Consider the following 18,488-nt stretch of genomic DNA (forward strand, 5'->3'; position numbering starts at 1 on the left):
CCACTTGGTTACTTATTTTTTGCTTTTTGTTGACTGTGCTTTTTGGTGTCGTATTACAAAAAATTATTGTCAATACCAATGCCTAAGAGCTTTTCCTGTTTTCCTGTAGGTATTTTACAGTTTCATGTCTTAGATTTTTAAGTCTTAATCCACATTGAGTTGGCTTTTGTGTATGATGTAAGGGTTGAGTTTCATTCTTTTGCATGTGGACATCCAGTTTTCCCAATTTCATTTATTGAAGAGACTGTACTTTCATACATATTGTGTACTTTTGACACTTTTCTTGAAGATAAATTGGCCATAAATGTGTGGGCTTATTTCTGGAATCTCTATCCTCTTTCCTTGGTCTATGTCTATTTTTATGCCAACACCATAAAACTTTGTAATATGATTTGAAATCAGGAAGTATGAAGCTTCCAGCTTTGTTTTTCTTGCTTAAGACTGCTTTGGCTACTCAGGGTCTTCTGTGGTTCCTTATAATTATAACATTGTTTTTCTATTTCTGTGGAAAACAGAATTTTGCAATTTTGATAGGGATTGTATTGAATCTTTACATCAGCTTACATGGTTGGTTAGTAAGGTAGTATGGTGGTTAGGAAGCTCTAGTTCAAATCTGTGTATTCTACTAGCAATTATGCAAGCTCTTGTGCTAAATTTTTGGGTTCCAACCTTATCCTTGCTTTTTAACCAATTCTTATTATCCCTCCTTCCTAAATTTTTGTGTACTTTTAAATCTTTATCTTATTGTGTATGAATGCATACAAACTATCTCAAGTGGTATTAGGAAGGTCACAAGGATAAGGATACGGGCATTAAGTATAGATACTGAAGACATTTATTACCATGTTGGAAAGTTCTCCAGTTAGTCATGTACATTTTACTCTCTGAGCAGAAGTCATCCTCTATTTTCACCCACAAGTTGTACTGAACATAGTTGAGAACATGCTCTGGATGTTAGGAAACCAGGATCCTGGGAGTCCAGCTCTGTAAGCAGCTCTGTGAAGGGCCTCAGACAAGTCACTTAACCACTCTGTATGTACTTCAGCTTCCCAAGCACCAAAATGAATGAAATAGTTGGAACGAACTGTTCCCTCTTGTCCCCCTCTGGTTTAAATTCAAAGATAGTCTGTCTACATGGAGTGCCTTTCATTCTCTCTTCAAGTTAATCTGAGTTACTTGTCAAAACCAATTATCTGTGACTGGATGGATGCCTAGACTCTTCCTCTAGGGCACTTCTCACTAGCTAATTCTTGCTGGGTGTTTTATTAAAGTGCTAAATATCATTGCAGCAATACAGATAGTACCTAAAGGAAGAATGAAACAATGTGACGCAATTTCACTGTGCAATACACTTTTATTTTCCTTTAACCTTTGCAGTCATCATTGAGTAATTGTGTGTAAACAATAGAATGGAATGAAATTATATTAAATTGTATGCAAATGGCTCTAGAACATCTTAACAATTATGACAAGGCAATTATAAATAACTTTTTCCTTAGTAATATATATTTGCTTTTTAAAGTACATTAAAGAGCTGCCATATCTAGGGTTAGCTAGGAAACAGCGATGGTACCATCCTGGGAGCCCACCTCCCTCAAAGTTTAGACTCCAATTTTGAAAATTCTAAGGTTTACTAGTTCCGTAAAATACAGTCAAGCAGAAGGCTACTTGGGTTGGAAGTGTTTTTTATTGAAACTTTACAACATTTTGCCTTTTAGTCATTACACCAAACCCTTTCTATTATTTTCACTCCACCTAGGTATTCTGCAGAATTTCAAGTGAAACACAGATTCTGGTATTTTCAAGTTTATTACCTTTAGAATAACATATCCTATCACTTAAGGAGAGCCAAATCAGAGATGGGTCTATAGTTAGCAATCTAACAGAATGGCAACATTTTTTTTATAGCATTCTAAATGTTCCAACGAAGCAAAACTTACATATGCCACCTTATGTAGAGGAAATTTAAGATCTGAGACTATTCCAGAGTAAAGCAGTCTCAGGCACATTCTTAATATGAAAGTTTGCAAGGCACCTCCCTCTCCCAAGAGACAATCAGATTACGGATTGGTTTTTAGGCAAACAAACCAAGAGAATAAGCATCCAAATTCCTAGTAAATCAGTTCAAAAATTAGAAGGTACAAATACTCCAAAGATAGACCTGAAACTTTTTGTTTAAATAACAAGAGATTAACTGCAAGAAGCATATAATCAAAACCCTTTTTTTTCTTATAGCTAAGGTGTGTAATGCATAAATATATGAAAAATAAAATTCACAGTTTTAAAACTAGAATTCAAGTTTGGCTAATAAATCTTAATTTTATAAGTATATTAATTTCTAAGTACAACATAAAAGAGGCAGTCTTATCAGATGTACAATTAAAATATTATAACAGAAATACCAATAATGAAAGGAGAAATAGGCTTCTGATAGAAAATTCTTTTGTTGCCAATAAACAGGACCACCTGAGTGTTATTTCAGATTCTTTTCACTTAAGGGCTATCCAAATTGATTGCTCAGAGTATTAAATAGCTTTTGGGAAATCAGCAACAGTCGTGCAGCTGCGGTATTTGCTTGTTCTTGTATTGTGGATTGCTAGAGATTAAAGCAGAACTTGAAGTGTTGTAAGTTTTTTTTTTAAAAAAATTACTTTTTATCCCATTTCATCGAAGCCAGCCTCTTCAAAATCTTCTTATTTTGCTGGGAATTGGGAGTGAGGGGGTGGGAGGAAGTGGGCAGGGAGGGGGGTGGGGGGTGGAGGGCACAATAGATTAGGGTAACAGCAGGGGACATACATCAGCTCACACTCAACTGAGCAAACCCAATCAGCTTCACTTCATCGGGAATCTCGGAGCCATCACAACCAGAAGCCTGGAAAAGGAAAAAGAAGACTTCAGTGCTGATTAATCACTGCCACTGGTTTTTGGAAACTCTTCATGGGATGGCAGATCCAAGCAAAGTCTGTCTACTCTTGCAGGAAAGACCTCAAGAATCCTCTAGGCAATAATTTTTAAAAGGTGGGTTTTTTTGGTTTTGTTTTCTTTTTGTTTTTGTTTGGTGGGACTGGGGTTTGAACTCGGGCTTTGCACTTGCAAAACAGGAGCTCCACCACTTGAGCCACATCCCTCCAGTCCATGTTGCTTTGGTTATTTTGAGGGGTATACCCAACTATTTGCCCAGCCTGGCCTTGAAATGTGATCCTCAGGATCTCGGCCTCCCAAGTTACTAGGATTACAGGTTTAAGCCACCTGTGCTCAGCTAAAAAAGAATATTGTAGAAGTAACTGTAAGATGGACTAGGTCATGTGAGTATAACTTGTTTGTTTTTTACCCAGAAATCCTCCTCTGTAAAACTGGCCAAAGAAAATGAAAGTAGACACTATAGACAACTGCTATTTAAGTACCAGGGAGAAAGTTTTATAGGGACAGGTATTTTTTACAATTTGGATGCTGAATGTTTGGAAGAAGTCCATGTGTTAAAGGCTGGTCCCCAGGGTGGAGTTACTGGGAAGTGGTTGAAACTTTAAGAAGCAGGGCCTAAAGGGAGGTTTTAGGTAATTGGAACTGTTCCCTTAAAGGGGATAGTGGTCCCACCTTCTTCTCTTTCTCATTTGCTTCCTGGACACAAATATGAGTGGTTTTGCTCTGCTATGCCTTTTCACCATGATGTGCGACCTTGCCACAGGCCCAAAGCAACTGGGCCAACTGATTGTGGAATGGAATCTATAAAAGTGTGAGTTGAATAGTCTTTTCTCTTCATGCTTATCTGAGGCATGTTTGTTACAGTAACAGAAATCTGACACATGCAGCATTATAATAGAATTCTTTCCATTAACAAAATTTTGCTTATAATATTTTAGGGTATATTAATTGTCTTTAATTAGCCAGTGATAAAGTGTGTTGAATACTTTATTATACCTCTTATTTTAAAATCAGAAGGAATTAGAAATATGCCACTGGCTTGCAAATCTTTCACTGGTCCTAATTCACAAATCATTTTCATTCCCTTTGTCACTCCCACTCCTTTTATGCACAGACACAGTGCTCAGATCACCTTTCTAAGTTTCCTCTTTACCCTGTAGTACATAAATAAGAATTGGAAACTGTTAAAGTATCACAAGTCAGGAGAAAAAGTTTGGTGAGTGATTGAACAATTACCAATGGACCATACCAATTATTTCTAGGCTTAATTCCTCCTAAATTATTGTCACAAATATTAATTTCCCATGGAAAAGGACCCTGTCCAATCATCACAATTAACCTGCATATTCTGGCTTATATGTGCTTAAAATGCTCAGAAAGCAGTACATAAAGCCTGCCATTGTTAGCTCTAGCATTAAATAAGCAGCTAACAAGAATTTAAAAATTTTTAAATAACTGTCTTTAAAGTGACATTCAGTGTAAGCTGCCATGCTTATGTGAGAAAATCAGTAGCCCAGAGAGTAGGAATATTAGTCAAATGTGAAAGAAAAGCATCTTTTTTGTGCCCGTCCAGTGATATCCCTAGTCTTCCTCGAAAGACAAGTAGTTCAGTGAAGTACAATTTCCACTGTTGGGATTGCCAGGGGCAGAAAGATCAGAAAAGCTCCCTTACTTCTCACCCTAACAAGGAAGTACAGGCAGGCAGGCACTTCGGCCAGGACATTTCCTGGAATAGTCACATTCACGTCCCCACCTACTTTCTCACTCCATTACCACCGTTCTTCATCTGCCTCTCCCTTCCTTTCTTCTCTCCTGTGTAGCTCCTGCTGACTTCGCTTACTTACTACACTGAGTGGTGGCAGAGACAATCTGTATGATAAGCAGGTGAGTGACAAGTATGTGAGGACAAACTACTGCCACTGCTGGCGACACAATGCTCAGACTGGCCAAGTGTGAAATATGTCCAAAGCCTGAGCTACATCAGAGGCAGGGCAATGTCAATCTCAGGAGGCTAACATGACTGGGAATAAAGGCTGAATATCCAGTGTTAAACTGACTAGAAACAAGAGAACAGGAAATCCTTTCTTGTGAGGACTAGTGGACGAGGGGACAGAGCGAGGGTGTGTGATACAGCTTACCGGGAGTCTTTGTGGTGTGCCTGCCCCACCCATGACCCTGGCATGCTTGTTTCCTGGACAGGCCCCCTCCTGCTCTTCTTACCAGTGAGTCCAGCTTCTCTCACTGTCTCTCTCAGTCCACAACATACAAAGGAGGCAATCTACAAATATCCTGAAACTCAGTTATGGAAAAGGGATTACACTCCCTTCTAAGTAGCAGCGTTCAAACTTTTGGGTCTCAGTATCTCCTTATATTCTTAAAATTTATTGAGTACTCCCAAGAACTTATGTTTATATGGGTTATATTTATTTCACTCTCTTGGAAATTAAAACTGAGAAGATTTAAAAACATTTTAACCTGGTTAAAATGTTTATAATCTTTAAAAATTAATGTAATAACCATTATATTATGTTTATGTAGGCTATATTTATTTAATTATCTTAGAAATTAAAACTGGGAACATTTATTGATTCATTAAAAATAACAATAAACTCATTTCATGTTATTCCAAATAAAATCTTCATGATAAATAACTGTAGCTTCCCCTTGTCAAAAAAAGGTAAACCGTGAGAAGATTGACAATTGCTTTCCATTTTTGTAAATCTCTCCAATGTATTGCTTAACAGAAAGAAGACAGCTGGATTCTCATACATCTCACTGTATTTGTTCTACTTTATGTTGTTTTCCCTGAAGTATTTAAAGGAACTCCAATCTCTTTAAAAAATGTAGTAGAACCTGTTCCTAATAGCTATGGATATCATTTGCTACCATACTGAAACTTTCCAAGTGGTAGTTTCATAAAGGTTACTTGCAATGTGGAATCAGAAGCCAGGGCACTGAACTTTTCAGACTCTGTTACATTAAAATCCATTGCTCTACCTCGCCCTTTGAATCCATTTTTTACCTGTGCATGACTTTTAAGCATCAGTGAGTTTTCCTGATCTTCCAAAGGTTGACATATTAGACAATGTGAAAGTTTCATTATACAATATCAACAAATCATATTCATTAATATCACCAATCACCAAAATCATCAGAAAAATCTCTTAAGTACTAGGGACTGTGAAGATTATAGTGGTAGATAAAAGTTTTCCAGAATCCCATTTTTGCTGGAAAACTCCAATTTATTATTGTATTGACAACAGATACTGTCAGTTTTTTAAGTGTAAACCTTACTGGGTCTATTTGAAAAAAAAGTGTCTTCCAAATACCTGAGTCAGATAACAATAATTTGTCAGTTATTCTTCCCAGTAAAAATGGTGCTTCATGAAAAAGACAAAAAGTGGATAGTTGAGCTTATGACCAATCTCACAAAGGCTTTTTCTGGAGACAGAAAACTTGATTCCCATTTCATCACACAGAATATGAAAAGGATATGTCCTCAAGTTGAGATTTAATAAAATACAAAATGTGTCCTGCCTCATTAGGAAAAATCTTAAGTGAAACTAACTTTACATTTTTCCAGTGAGCAAGTAATGACTACTTGTATAGTTTGATGTTCTTGCCTTGATTTGTGCTGACATTGTCAGTTTTATTTACCATGGATTTTACACCAGTATCAACAAAGACGAGGAAAAGGGTTATCTTAGTATAATTATGAAAATTTTTCACATCCAGAATTCCTTAGAAAGTGCTCAGAGAACCTCAGAGTCTAAGACCTGCACTTTGTGAATTTCCTTAAAAGTGAAGTTTAGAAGACGCCGTTGCAGAATATGCCACTTTGACAAGCTGAACATTTTAAGTAAGACACTTTAAAAATTACAACAGTGGGTGCAGAAAGTACACTCTGACCTTCCTAACACAGGATCTGGCACTCCAAGGTAAAAAGTGTCTTCCCTGCATTTGGAAGAAGAAAAATATCTTTATCACCAGAGATGGGGAGCCAAAGCCCTGAGAAATCCATACAAACAGACCTTGTTAACTAAGCCTTATGTTCCCAGTCCCATTTTCACAGTTTACTGTTCTTTGTCTAATGTTTAAGTGTTCAACCCTAATGGCTTCTTTGGGTTTTCATTTCCTTATAAAAGCTGCCATGTCCATAAAACTTGTATTAAATAAATTTAAATGGTTTTCTCTTATTAATTTATCAATTCTTTTTTATTGTTCTTTTTTATATGCAGCCCAGGCTAGCCTCAAACTCAAACAATCCTCCTGCCTCTGCCTCCTGAATGCTGGATTACAGATGTGCACTACCAGGCAGGCCTACCAATTTAATTGTTTTTTTTTTTTTTTCATTTTTCTTTTATTATTCATATGTGCATACAAGGCTTGGTTCATTTCTCCCCCCTACCCCCACCCCCTCCCTTACCACCCAATCCGCCACCTCCCGCTCCCCCCACTCAATACCCAGCAGAAACTATTTTGCCCTTATCTCTAATTTTGTTGTAGAGAGAGTATAAGCAATAATAGGAAGGAACAAGGGGTTTTGCTGGTTGAGATAAGGATAGCTATACAGGGCATTGACTCACATTGATTTCCTGTGCATGGGTGTTACCTTCTAGGTTAATTCTTTTTGATCTAACCTTTTCTCTAGTTCCTGGTCCCCTTTTCCTATTGGCCTCAGTTGCTTTAAGGTATCTGCTTTAGTTTTTCTGCGTTAAGGGCAACAAATGCTAGGTAGTTTTTTAGGTGTCTTACCTATCCTCACCCCTCCCTTGTGTGCTCTCGCTTTTATCATGTGCTCATAGTCCAATCCCCTTGTTGTGTTTGCCCTTGATCTAATGTCCACATATGAGGGAGAACATACGATTTTTGGTTTTTTGAGCCAGGCTAACCTCACTCAGAACGATGTTCTCCAATTCCATCCATTTACTAGCGAATGATAACATTTCGTTCTTCTTCATGGCTGCATAGAATTCCATTGTGTATAGATACCACATTTTCTTAATCCATTCGTCAGTGGTGGGGCATCTTGGCTGTTTCCATAACTTGGCTATTGTGAATAGTGCCGCAATAAACATGGATGTGCAGGTGCCTCTGGAGTAACAGTCTTTTGGGTATATCCCCAAGAGCTACCAATTTAATTGTTAGGACCAGCCAAAAGCACTTAAGAGGACAGAGGTAAAATTTGCCTCCCCTGCAAAAGGAAGATGTGCACATTGTCAGGGATTTAGCATGGCATTACATAACACCATGCATGTTATTGTTCAAGTGTATCCCTGTGATTCCTAAAATCTGAGCCCTCCAGTCAGGTCAGCAGGAGTAGCCTGTGCCTGTGGAGGAGCTAAAGATTTTATTACTCAACACCAATCTCAAGGATTCCCTCCACCTCAAATTTGGGTTCACTTTGGAATCAGCAGGAGAATTTGAAAACATACCAATTCCCCTTGTGCACCTCATGGATTGTTACTGAACTGGTCTGGGCTAAGGCCTGGCCACTGGGATTCTTTGGGCTCCCCAGGTAATTCTCTATTGTCATAGAGTGTGAGGACTACTGCAGTAGTTCAGTGCTTCCCAAACTGTGAAGCTCCAAGTTTCATATAAAGACCCCCGGTTCTTCAACTTTAGTCTGTGGGAATCACTTGGAGAGCTTGAATTGGCACCCCATCATTTCTTTCTCTCTCTTTTTTTTTTAAATCAAGTTTCTAGTCTCTAGGTGATGCCAATACTGTGGTCAGAGGACCATACTTGGAGAGCCATTGTTTTAGATGCATCAGGGAGCACATGGACCTTCTCAACTAGCAGTGTTCCTTAGAGCTTTGAAACTCCCAGGTAGTTGTGCTCATCTCAGTCTTGACTTTGCCTGCACCTCAGTCATACAGCCCCCAAGTATGCCTAAGCTGAGCATCTCTAAAAGTAAGTTCTTTAGTCATCATTAACTGTCAAAATGCTTATGAAATCTTGCTGGGTGCTGGGGCTCACACCTGTAATTCTAGCTACTCAGGAAGCAGAGACAGGAGGGTTGTAGTTTAAAGCTAGCCTAGGCAAACAGTTTGTGAGATCCTATCTTGAAAATACCCACCACAAAAAAAGGGCTGGTGGAGTGGCTCAAGGTGCATGTCCTGAGTTCAGGCCCAGTACCGCAAAAAAACAAAAACAAAAAAAACCCAAAAGCTTATGAAATCTCTATCTGCAATGCATGCTATTAAATTTCAGCAACTAAAATAACACAATGCTAATTAAATGTGTTCTGATTGGTTTTCAACTACATGTACTTAAATTTGTATTCTTCCATTCTTAGTTCATATTTTCAATAATGCAATTTTGAAAATTCCACATTGAAAGCAGCAAGATTCACCAACATTACAAAACTGCAAGGAGCAGATTAAAAAATAACTTGAAAATATTAATAAAAACCTGTCATGAGGTTTATAACAATACTAATGCAGAACTTCTATATTGAACCCAAAGCCATGTAATATTAGAGCTGAAACATCTTCTATGCCTAAACCACTTTGTTGAAAGTAAAGAATCTGATTCCTCAGCCCCTGGCTGTGCCAACAATGGACGTCATACCCATTATATGTCAAATAAGGTTAAAGATCTAGTTGGACAGAGAAAAAAGCAAATGCACTTCTCTATATTACCAATATCTTTGCTTTTGGGGGCTGCTGTTTTTCTTATGTAAGCAGATACACAAGGTAAGGGCAGACACCATTTCAGTGGGGGAGACTAAAAGATGACCATCAAGTCATCTACAAATGGCATGCTTCTGTCTTGGCTAAATAGGGAGGTGCTGTCAAACCCCCAAAGCCCAGGCTGTACAGTAAGCCACTAAATCAGGGGACTTGGAGCAGGACCCAGGCATTAAAGTGCCCCCTGAGGCCCCTGAGTGAAGCCACAGTGCAGCAAGGTAAAGAACCACAGTATCAAGGCGCTGCTGTTCTTCAGACGATTTTGAGGCCCCCGATATTCTCCTTCAGAAAAGCAAGGAAGCCCTGAGATCAAAATCACCATAAACAGCTGAGATGAAAGGACCACGTGCTGCCTCTGCAGCGGCTTTGAGGAAAACGCTCCTGAAATACTTTGATGTTTTATTCTTCAATAAAATAACAAAACTGATGAATGAAAGCAAATGCATTTGGATCTCTGCAGCTTTCTCTGAATGTTGGTGGCCTACAGAAGATTAGGCTAGAAATCAGTTCAAATTAGTTCTGTCAAGTGGGTCTCAACCTGGCTGGCTGCTGATAACAACAAAGCAGTCTCTCAGGCTTTAACAAGGGCTGGGTGGAGAGTAAAGTGACAGAAATAGAAGGTCACTCTTGAGTTTGGTTTTCTTTAACAATTTTAACTACCTTTCGGGGATAAAATTATCAATTTCCATTTACTGAGAATACCACATTACTACAGCATCTAGCTGAAGTGGGAACATGGGGCTCTCCTGTCCTGGACAGGGTTACTCAGTCTTTAAGGTACAAAGGAGACTCAGTCTCAGCCAATGTAGATGTATTCAGTTATCCAAAAGAGCAATTCACAAGGAAAACTGAAGCCACAAGGTTGCTAAGTCAGCCTCTGACAATGAGTGACTGTTGTGAGCATGGGCTCTGAGCTAACCACAGTTGAATTTGCAGCTTCCACTCTGCGATCCTGGGCAAACTGACCCCACACAGTTGTGGGCTCCCAACACATAAAGGGACCTGCCCACCACCACAGAAAAGGTACAGTGGGAGATCTAAAGGGAAATCTGATCAGGAAGGACTCTGCAGTGTGTTTGGGGGATGGTTTTAGAGGAAGACGTAAGGAGCCACTGTCTTTGGAGCAACTGGAGATTGCAGAAAGATTACTTTGGCTGTAGCCACAGTATGGTACACAGAGCTGGACACTGGCCAGTTGTCATCAGGAAAGTCTGTTTGTGAAGATGACATCATCTTTCTAAGTTGCTGGAAATGGAGATGAAGAGAGAATTACGAGGGATCTGCAAAACTTAAAAACTGGTTGGAGGAGGAGATGATGGGAATGTCATATTATTACTGCTGTTTTTAGAAAACCTTCAACAGGAGGAAAGGGCCAGGGCTACTATTCTTGTTTCATATGAAAGCAAATTTAGACACAATGGGAATAAGTCAGCATGGAAGTTTCATATGCTTTTCTCTGTCTAGATATTTAAAATCAGGAAAACACTCTGGAGATGACATTTTTTAAAAGGGACATTTGCATCAGTTTGAAATGCAGACCCGGAGTGCCATTTTCTCATCATCTGCTCTCACATAAATAAAACATGCTTACAAAACTGCGAGTCAATTAGAAACACAGTAGAAGTAACAGTATAGTCCTAAACCTGATGAACTCTGATTACTTAAGTCTAGCACTCTTATCTGAACAAAATGTTCTGTTATTATCAAACACAAAAGAATTTCTCCAGATATATTCTTTCTGTGAATCTTCATTTTTTGTTGTTGTTGTTAAATCACATAGCCTGGCTATCTGAAATTAGACGAGAAGCAAGACCTAGAAAGTTAATTAGCACCAGGCTCATATTTACTGTAACTAATCATTTAGGATTTCTGGCCACACACATTTTTTATTTAATTTACACAAGGAACAAAAAAGGCAGATCATTAATACATGTTGTGCATAGCAAAGGATTAGTCATTTGGATCTGAAATTGCTTGTGGCATTCTGACTGGCCCATGATAAGATTAATTTATAATTTCAAAATGAGCTACTTATTCAGCTTCCATGTACTGTTGCTAAAACTTCCAGGAAAACAGCTACTTTTGACTATATGGACTTTTCTCCATCTCCAGCTGGGACCAGCATCAACTTAGCTTCACAGTGTGGTTATCTGGTACTTAAGTTTAAAATCTAGAAGAGTATAAAAAAATGTGAGAATATGTATCTCCACAAAAACCTGTTATTGTGATTTGAAATACTGAGGTAAAATCCTATATCTTTGTTCATTAGCCTCTGGTGAGCTGTTCTGCAATCGCATCCAATTACCTAAACTATTTCCACAACAATCAGCCTCTATTTTTAAAAGCTAGAACCACTTGGCTTTCACCTCAGGCAAGTTTCAGTAAGAGTGCTGCTTTGAATTGAGTTTAAGTTTGTCTGTATGGTCAAGTTGCCACACAAACTGGAAGCAAAATGGTACATACAGGCTTTGAGATTCACAAATGGTCACTCGGATGTGACTGGGAAAAGAACAAATCATGCTCATAAAGGAGGAAATTTCCAGTCATAATCAGAAAACATTCCCAAATATTGCAGAGACAAATGATGAATGCAAAAATTGATCCCGAAAGAAAACAACAACAACAACAACGACAAAATTACAGAGTAGGTTATTAAACTATGCCATTATTCCTTGCTGACAACAACATGGCAAACTATGACCCTCTTTCTATAACCTTCCACTTACCAACTTAAATGTCAATGTTTTTAAAGCTTTGGGATCATCTACAATCTTCTGTAAATTAGCAGCCACTGTAAAACACAAACATGGAGAGATAGTGTCCATATTATTTCCAATAACACTGGATTTTCACATCAATGATTCAGTAAATTTGACTAATGATGCAATAAACTGCAAAATAATTTCTTTCACACACATTAGAAAGTCCATATAAATGACCAAATTACTTCTATACAGATACTTTCTAAAAACATTTATATCATTTCAGCAATCTTGTATCTATGCACATCTGAATTAATCACTGTATGTCAACCTCACATTTCATGTAATAAATGTTGAAATTAGTTTCTAATGGAAAATAGAAATGATAGCAGTGCCCAGAGTCTCAACCATTGTTTTTTAAAGCACTCATTACTAAGCTGTTTATAGCCAGGAGAGGGCAGTATAAAACAGAGAAGTACTGCAAAATAACTTTCTCAGGAAAGTAACAGGTCAGCACACTTGAACTCCTGGCCTATAAATTCATTCAATTCTCTGCTTCCATTTTTATCAAAGCAGTGGATAACCTCTACAATCCAGGCGTATGTTTTAATGCTGTCAGAACACAGTGATCTGTCAAAGAAGTGAAGTGCCACCTTCAACAACGCCAGCTGGATGAACAGGGTCAATCACTGGAAACCATCAGCCTGGAGCTCAGCACTGAAGATCTGTTTTCAGTATCTGCTGGATTCATCAGAGACCTGTCTTGTTCTCCATGGTGTCATGACAGATCTGGTACTTCAGTACGCAGAAATCAGTTTTTCCTGGTTACTTATCTGACTTAGGGTATTGTTTATGAGCAGAATTATCAAAAGGTAATGATGATGGAAATTTAAAAATTTGCTCTTTCCATATCTCTGCCTCAAGGATAAACTATTGAGAGTCAAAAAAGGGCTACAAAGGTTACTGCTGAATAAAATAGGGGAGGACGTCTTGTTTGTCACTTTTACTTGTCACGAGAAAAATTATCTGCTAACTTCAGCAAATGGGTATCTAAAGAGTTACCTAAATTTAAGGTAAGAAATTTGAAGAGAAAAGAGTATCCATAAATACTTTGAGATGAGTTTCCAAGTTTGTAAGAGAATAGAAGGCAATCTGTGAAAATTTTATTTTTCCCTGAAGTTCACAGAAAACAACCCAAATACAAGGATTTTCTGCAGATTATTTTATTTAGTCCATCAGATATATGAGAAAAAAATGAAAATTATATACTCAATATATAACTATTTGAATTTATAAACCATGATTACAGGCTCCATTTTCTTTTTGTTTCTGTCTTAATGGTTCCATTCTGAGCAGTCTACAGGTTTCATTTTTAACAGCACCAACTTCCCTCTCATATTTTTCTCTTTTTCTCTTTCCCCATGCAAGCAAGCACACATTTATCAGGTATACCCTAGGCCACCAACCCTAGAATAGTTACCATCACTCAGCTTCTTTTGGCCTTTCTATAGATTCTTGAACATACTCTAGATGCTCAACTCATCCAGTAATGCATGTAAGAAACACTGGCTCATGGAGTGAAAAGCTCTGCTATAAAATTTTGTCTGCCAATGCCAGTATTTATGATGTCAGGGCATTCTGACTATATGCAAACTGCAGCAAGTGAACAGAGTGCTCATTTTCCTAAAACATAAAAGTGTTCTAATAGTTCCTCTGATTTGGGCTGATTTCACAAGTGGCTATAAAGTCTTCATATGAATTTCTGTCCTTTCATTAGACTCTTTTGGTTAATGTGGATGATTTACTCCCTTGCTCCTTGTCATCTATTTCCAGTCTGCTCTTTAATGTTCAGCCAAAAGCTGAGCTCTGTCCTACACTAATTCAAAAACCTTTCTCTGGTGTCCACACATGTGGATCAGGGCCAACTTTCAGGGAACTTGCAAAGCAGGTTGTAGACTGACTACCAGACCGAGAGGTGCCAGCATCTTAAATAATCATCCTGGGATCTAAGCTCCCCAATTGTGAGTCCCACACCTATGGGACATTAAAAATTCAAATTCTGTCTTCAGCTCAGAGCAAAAATAGCAAAACTGGCCACTTACCTGATTACTTACCCCAGCTGCTAGGCTTATTTTCAATTTAGTTGATTCTAATTTGTTGTAAAGTGCTATAAAACACCTTCATTTAACTGACATCACATAAAATTCAGGGTGATGCTAATTTCTCTTCCAGTGGCAATGCTCATTAAAAAGATGGGTGTCACTGTTTTCTCCCTTCTCCTGACTGTGCACCTGGATTTCAAAAATAAAAATGCTCCTTACCTGGAACGTGAGCTGAGAGGGAAGGGCTGGGCAGGCTGGCTGTGACTTTTGGGCTTTGCATGCTTGTGCACATGGGGGAGCACTGACTTAGTGTTTTAAGGGACTCTTGTTTCCAAAACATATGAGGCTTCTGAAGTCTACTCACGCAGTGGCCATCAGCTTACTTCTAATCCCACAGGCTTTCCCAAGTAAGCTACATGCCCCTGGTTTCCATTTTTAGCAGTTTACTGTTATCTTCTTTGGGCCTGTCCCTCTCCTTTTCCCCAGGCCACTGAATTCAGTCCCAAATGGTATAGCAAGCTGTGTCATTTGGGACAACAGACACATCAATAGTGCACAAGGAGGCTCTAGGGACTGTGACTCTGCAGCCCCATTTACTATTTTTGTTTCCTTGTTTTACACTTTGGGTAAAACAAAGTGTATTTACCTGTCGGACCAGACATTTCTATGTAACATATAGCCTAAGATATAAGTATTGTGCTTATGAAACTGTAATAATATCACTAACAGCCACATGGAAATGACACTAATGCTCAATACCTCCGGATGTAAGCACAGAAACAGGTAAGGTTGTCTGGAGTATCTCCCAGAGGCCAGGCAGCAAAGCCAATGTTTCTTTGGCAAACTAATCCAGGTCTTCTCCAGACAGTTTATTATTATTTTTTCTACAAATTCCTCATGCTGTTCAAATTCTCCACATTTTGACAGTTAGAAAAGTAAGTTATTTAATGACTACTTATAGTCTGTGATTACACTGAGTAGTCAAAAGATGCACTTTTCTCCCAATATAAGCTTCTTTCACAACAGTCTCACAGAGTACCGCTGGCTATGAGTTAATTCGTTTAATTCTAGCTAGTCCTAAACAAAAGCTGTGGGGAAAAGAGGACCAGTGACCACCGAGTTTAAGGTACTACCAATAGTAAGACATTCTAAGGTAAGACAAAAGTGTGATCTTGGGATACCTGACAAGGCTATATCTTCAAAATACTGTTTTATCCAAGAGACACCTGTGTATCTGTTCTGCACACTGTACTGATGTTGAAAGCCAGCACGAAATGACAAAGAAAGACAGAATCTGACCTTGAAGGAGAAAAGGGTGGGTTTCTTATGGGTATTGCTATAGCACTAATGTAAAATAATGGCTAGTTATTTCAGGTAGGGACAAAATAAGAGATTGCTCCAGTATTTTCCCTAAATCTCCAGCCCAGACTCTAGGCTTCATGATACATAGTGGGCAAGGACCTAATTCTCTAGCCAGTGGACCTGTGTTCAAATTCTGTCTCCCACTTAGAACTGTGTCATCTCCTTGAACTGCGGCAGGTTTACTTTGCCTTTGTGTATTCGAGTGCTTCTGCAGTGTATGGATATTGATGATGGCTACTTGAAGGGATTGTTTAGGGGAACAGGGATGACACATATATGCTAATTTTCTCTATGTTGGACAACTGCAAATCTTAACCGGTTTCCTTGCCTTCAGTCTTAGCTGCCTCATTTTCACATTCATCAGTCACATGGAGAACCTAAGTCACACATCAGAAGGTGCTGCCTCCCTGGGTAATAACATTTCAACTTCTAGATCGAGTCCAAATTCTTATCATGGTCTGGTTTCAACTTACTTCTCCAGTATCTCTTTTGCTACCTTCTACCCTAACTCTTCCTAGGAAGGGCCCCAGAACCCCACTAGCCCCTAGTTTCTCATTGTTCTTTTTGCTGCGTGCTGAAATGACCTACATAGATCTGATTTCCCCACTAGATTCAAACATTATGATAACCCAGACAAAATTTTGCTCTTTGTAAAAGGTATTATTTTTAAAAATATATCTACATTTACAATAAATGATGAGGCCAGCTTAGGCAAAGAGTTTACGAGGTTCCATATCAACTGGGCACAGCAGTGCATGGTTGTCATTCCAGTTATGCCAGGAAGGCTGATAAGAGGATCAGAGTTCAGGTTGGCCTGGGCAAAACATAAGACCCTATCTCCAAAACAGCTAAAGCACAAAAGGCTGGAGGTATGGATGAAGTGGTAGACGCCCTGGGTTCAAAGTTCCAATAAGAACCCTGGAACCTGCCATTCCCTCTGTCAGAAGCAAAGGGCTCCTCCTCCAGAAGCTTCCCTCCTTCTAGTTTCTACTAGAAACAGTTCTAACACACACATACACACACACACACACACAGAGCTTCAATCTCTATTTATCCAGAATTTTTTCTTATACTGCTTACCATGCCAGGTATTCATGACTTATTTTTGGATAAGCATAACCCCACATACCCAGAACATAAACTTCAGTGAGTGCAGGAAGCCTGATCTGCCTTGTTCACTGTTATGTTCCCAATGCATGGCAGAAGTTGAGTGTCAATCTGTGTTGAATAACATGAGTAAATGAACAAATATGAATCACTGAGACACTAGCGTCTAGCTGCAACTGGCAAATATCTTACAAGCTCTTTCCTCAGAAGTATGCATGCAAACATTTGCATATAATTTTAGAGGGTTCCAAGACTCTAGTTACCCCAGGTTAAGATGCTCTAATAGAAGGATTACTCATATTTTCCTAAACCACAATCCCATCTATTTTCCCAAAGCAAATAAATTAACTCTTGGCTAATCTCAACTGAGTATCAGTTTTCACCTACTATGCAATCATGATTTTAAAGATAGGTAATTTTTCTTTCAGGTTTTTCACAGATGACATTGTAAGTCACACCCCGTTTTCAAGTAAGCAACTGAGACTAGCAGAAGTAGTAGCCCAGATGAAGGATAGAAGACAATGAAGATGATAAGTAACAGTGCAGTACAGACTACAATCCATACCACTAATCTTCCTACATACAGCTTCCCCCCCGACCCAGGAAAAGAGACCAACCAATCCTATAAGAACTATTCTCAAGTAGACCCAAGTGATGCAGGATGTAGACTAAGGTGGATACTATGGTGTGCTTCCCAGATCTTTCCTTCAGGAATGTGGCAACTGTCCTCCCATCTCTTGTGGTGACTGATGGCTGGTAACTCCAGCTTAGTCCCACTTTGAGAATTCCCCTCTGCCACAGAGAATTGCCTCAGCCCAGAGCAGGCACTCTTTCCAAAGGTAGCTTGCGCTCAATGACCAGCCATGACAGTAAACAGGTCCTGTTGCCTCAAGGATGGACAACCCTAAGAGCCATCTCAGATTGAAAGCTCCCTTTGCTGGAAGAAAGCAGAGCTGTGATTAAAACACAGATTAATTTCTCCATGTGCCAAATTCTACTTCCTTTATTTCCTCATAAATACTGATCTTGAAAGCACTCCTCAAAAACTACCTGCATACAAATTTATACCTATGCATCTTTTCCCTAGAAAATTGTAAGATCCTGCACAGGGATGGACAGGATATAGTCACCTTAGAAGGTGTTCCCATCATCAAATTTATGAGACAGTAAAAACGATAAGGGAAATATTGCAGGAAAATGAGTATATGAAGAGTAATTTTTCTTTGCATTTCACTCAAAATTCTGAGTGGTGAGAAAAATCTGTAGTTAAAATGGATCCTAGGAATTTTACAGGTACTACAAGCAAGCAACTTTTGGGACCAAAATGTCAAAGAGAGGAAGGAATTTATGGGAAATGAAAGAAACAGACATAAACCTGCTATTTTCCTTAAGGAACCTTATTCCTTAAGGTTCAGATAAATTCCAGTTTATTGGTATTATCTTGAGCAGAAAAATCTGAAACAATTTGGCATAACAAAACTGGCTGACACTGATCTGTCCTTTCAAATGTAACCACTTGACTGGCATTTTGATCCTGAATTTCCTTTAATGCATTTAAGGTAGTTTAATGAACTGGCTGACAGCATGGTAATGGGAGTATC

The 18,488-nt window shown here is 38.7% G+C and overlaps 1 protein-coding gene across 8 annotated transcripts in view; it reads right to left on the reverse strand.

The window, feature by feature from the left end:
- Nucleotides 1-1,334: 1,334 nt before the first annotated feature.
- The window catches only part of Stk39 (serine/threonine kinase 39), a 290,768-nt gene continuing 273,614 nt past the window's right edge, over nt 1,335-18,488 (reverse strand). For all 8 annotated transcript variants that reach the window (XM_074071025.1, XM_074071024.1, XM_074071032.1 and 5 more), the window contains 2 exons: nt 12,341-12,405; nt 1,335-2,872 (listed from right to left, as the gene is read on the reverse strand). In XM_074071025.1, the coding sequence (XP_073927126.1) occupies nt 2,798-2,872; nt 12,341-12,405 (140 nt within the window). In that variant the 3' untranslated portion in view covers nt 1,335-2,797. The remainder of the gene's footprint in view (nt 2,873-12,340; nt 12,406-18,488) is intronic.

Source organism: Castor canadensis, chromosome 4 (assembly GCF_047511655.1).
Source record: "Castor canadensis chromosome 4, mCasCan1.hap1v2, whole genome shotgun sequence".
Lineage (NCBI taxonomy): Eukaryota > Metazoa > Chordata > Mammalia > Rodentia > Castoridae > Castor > Castor canadensis.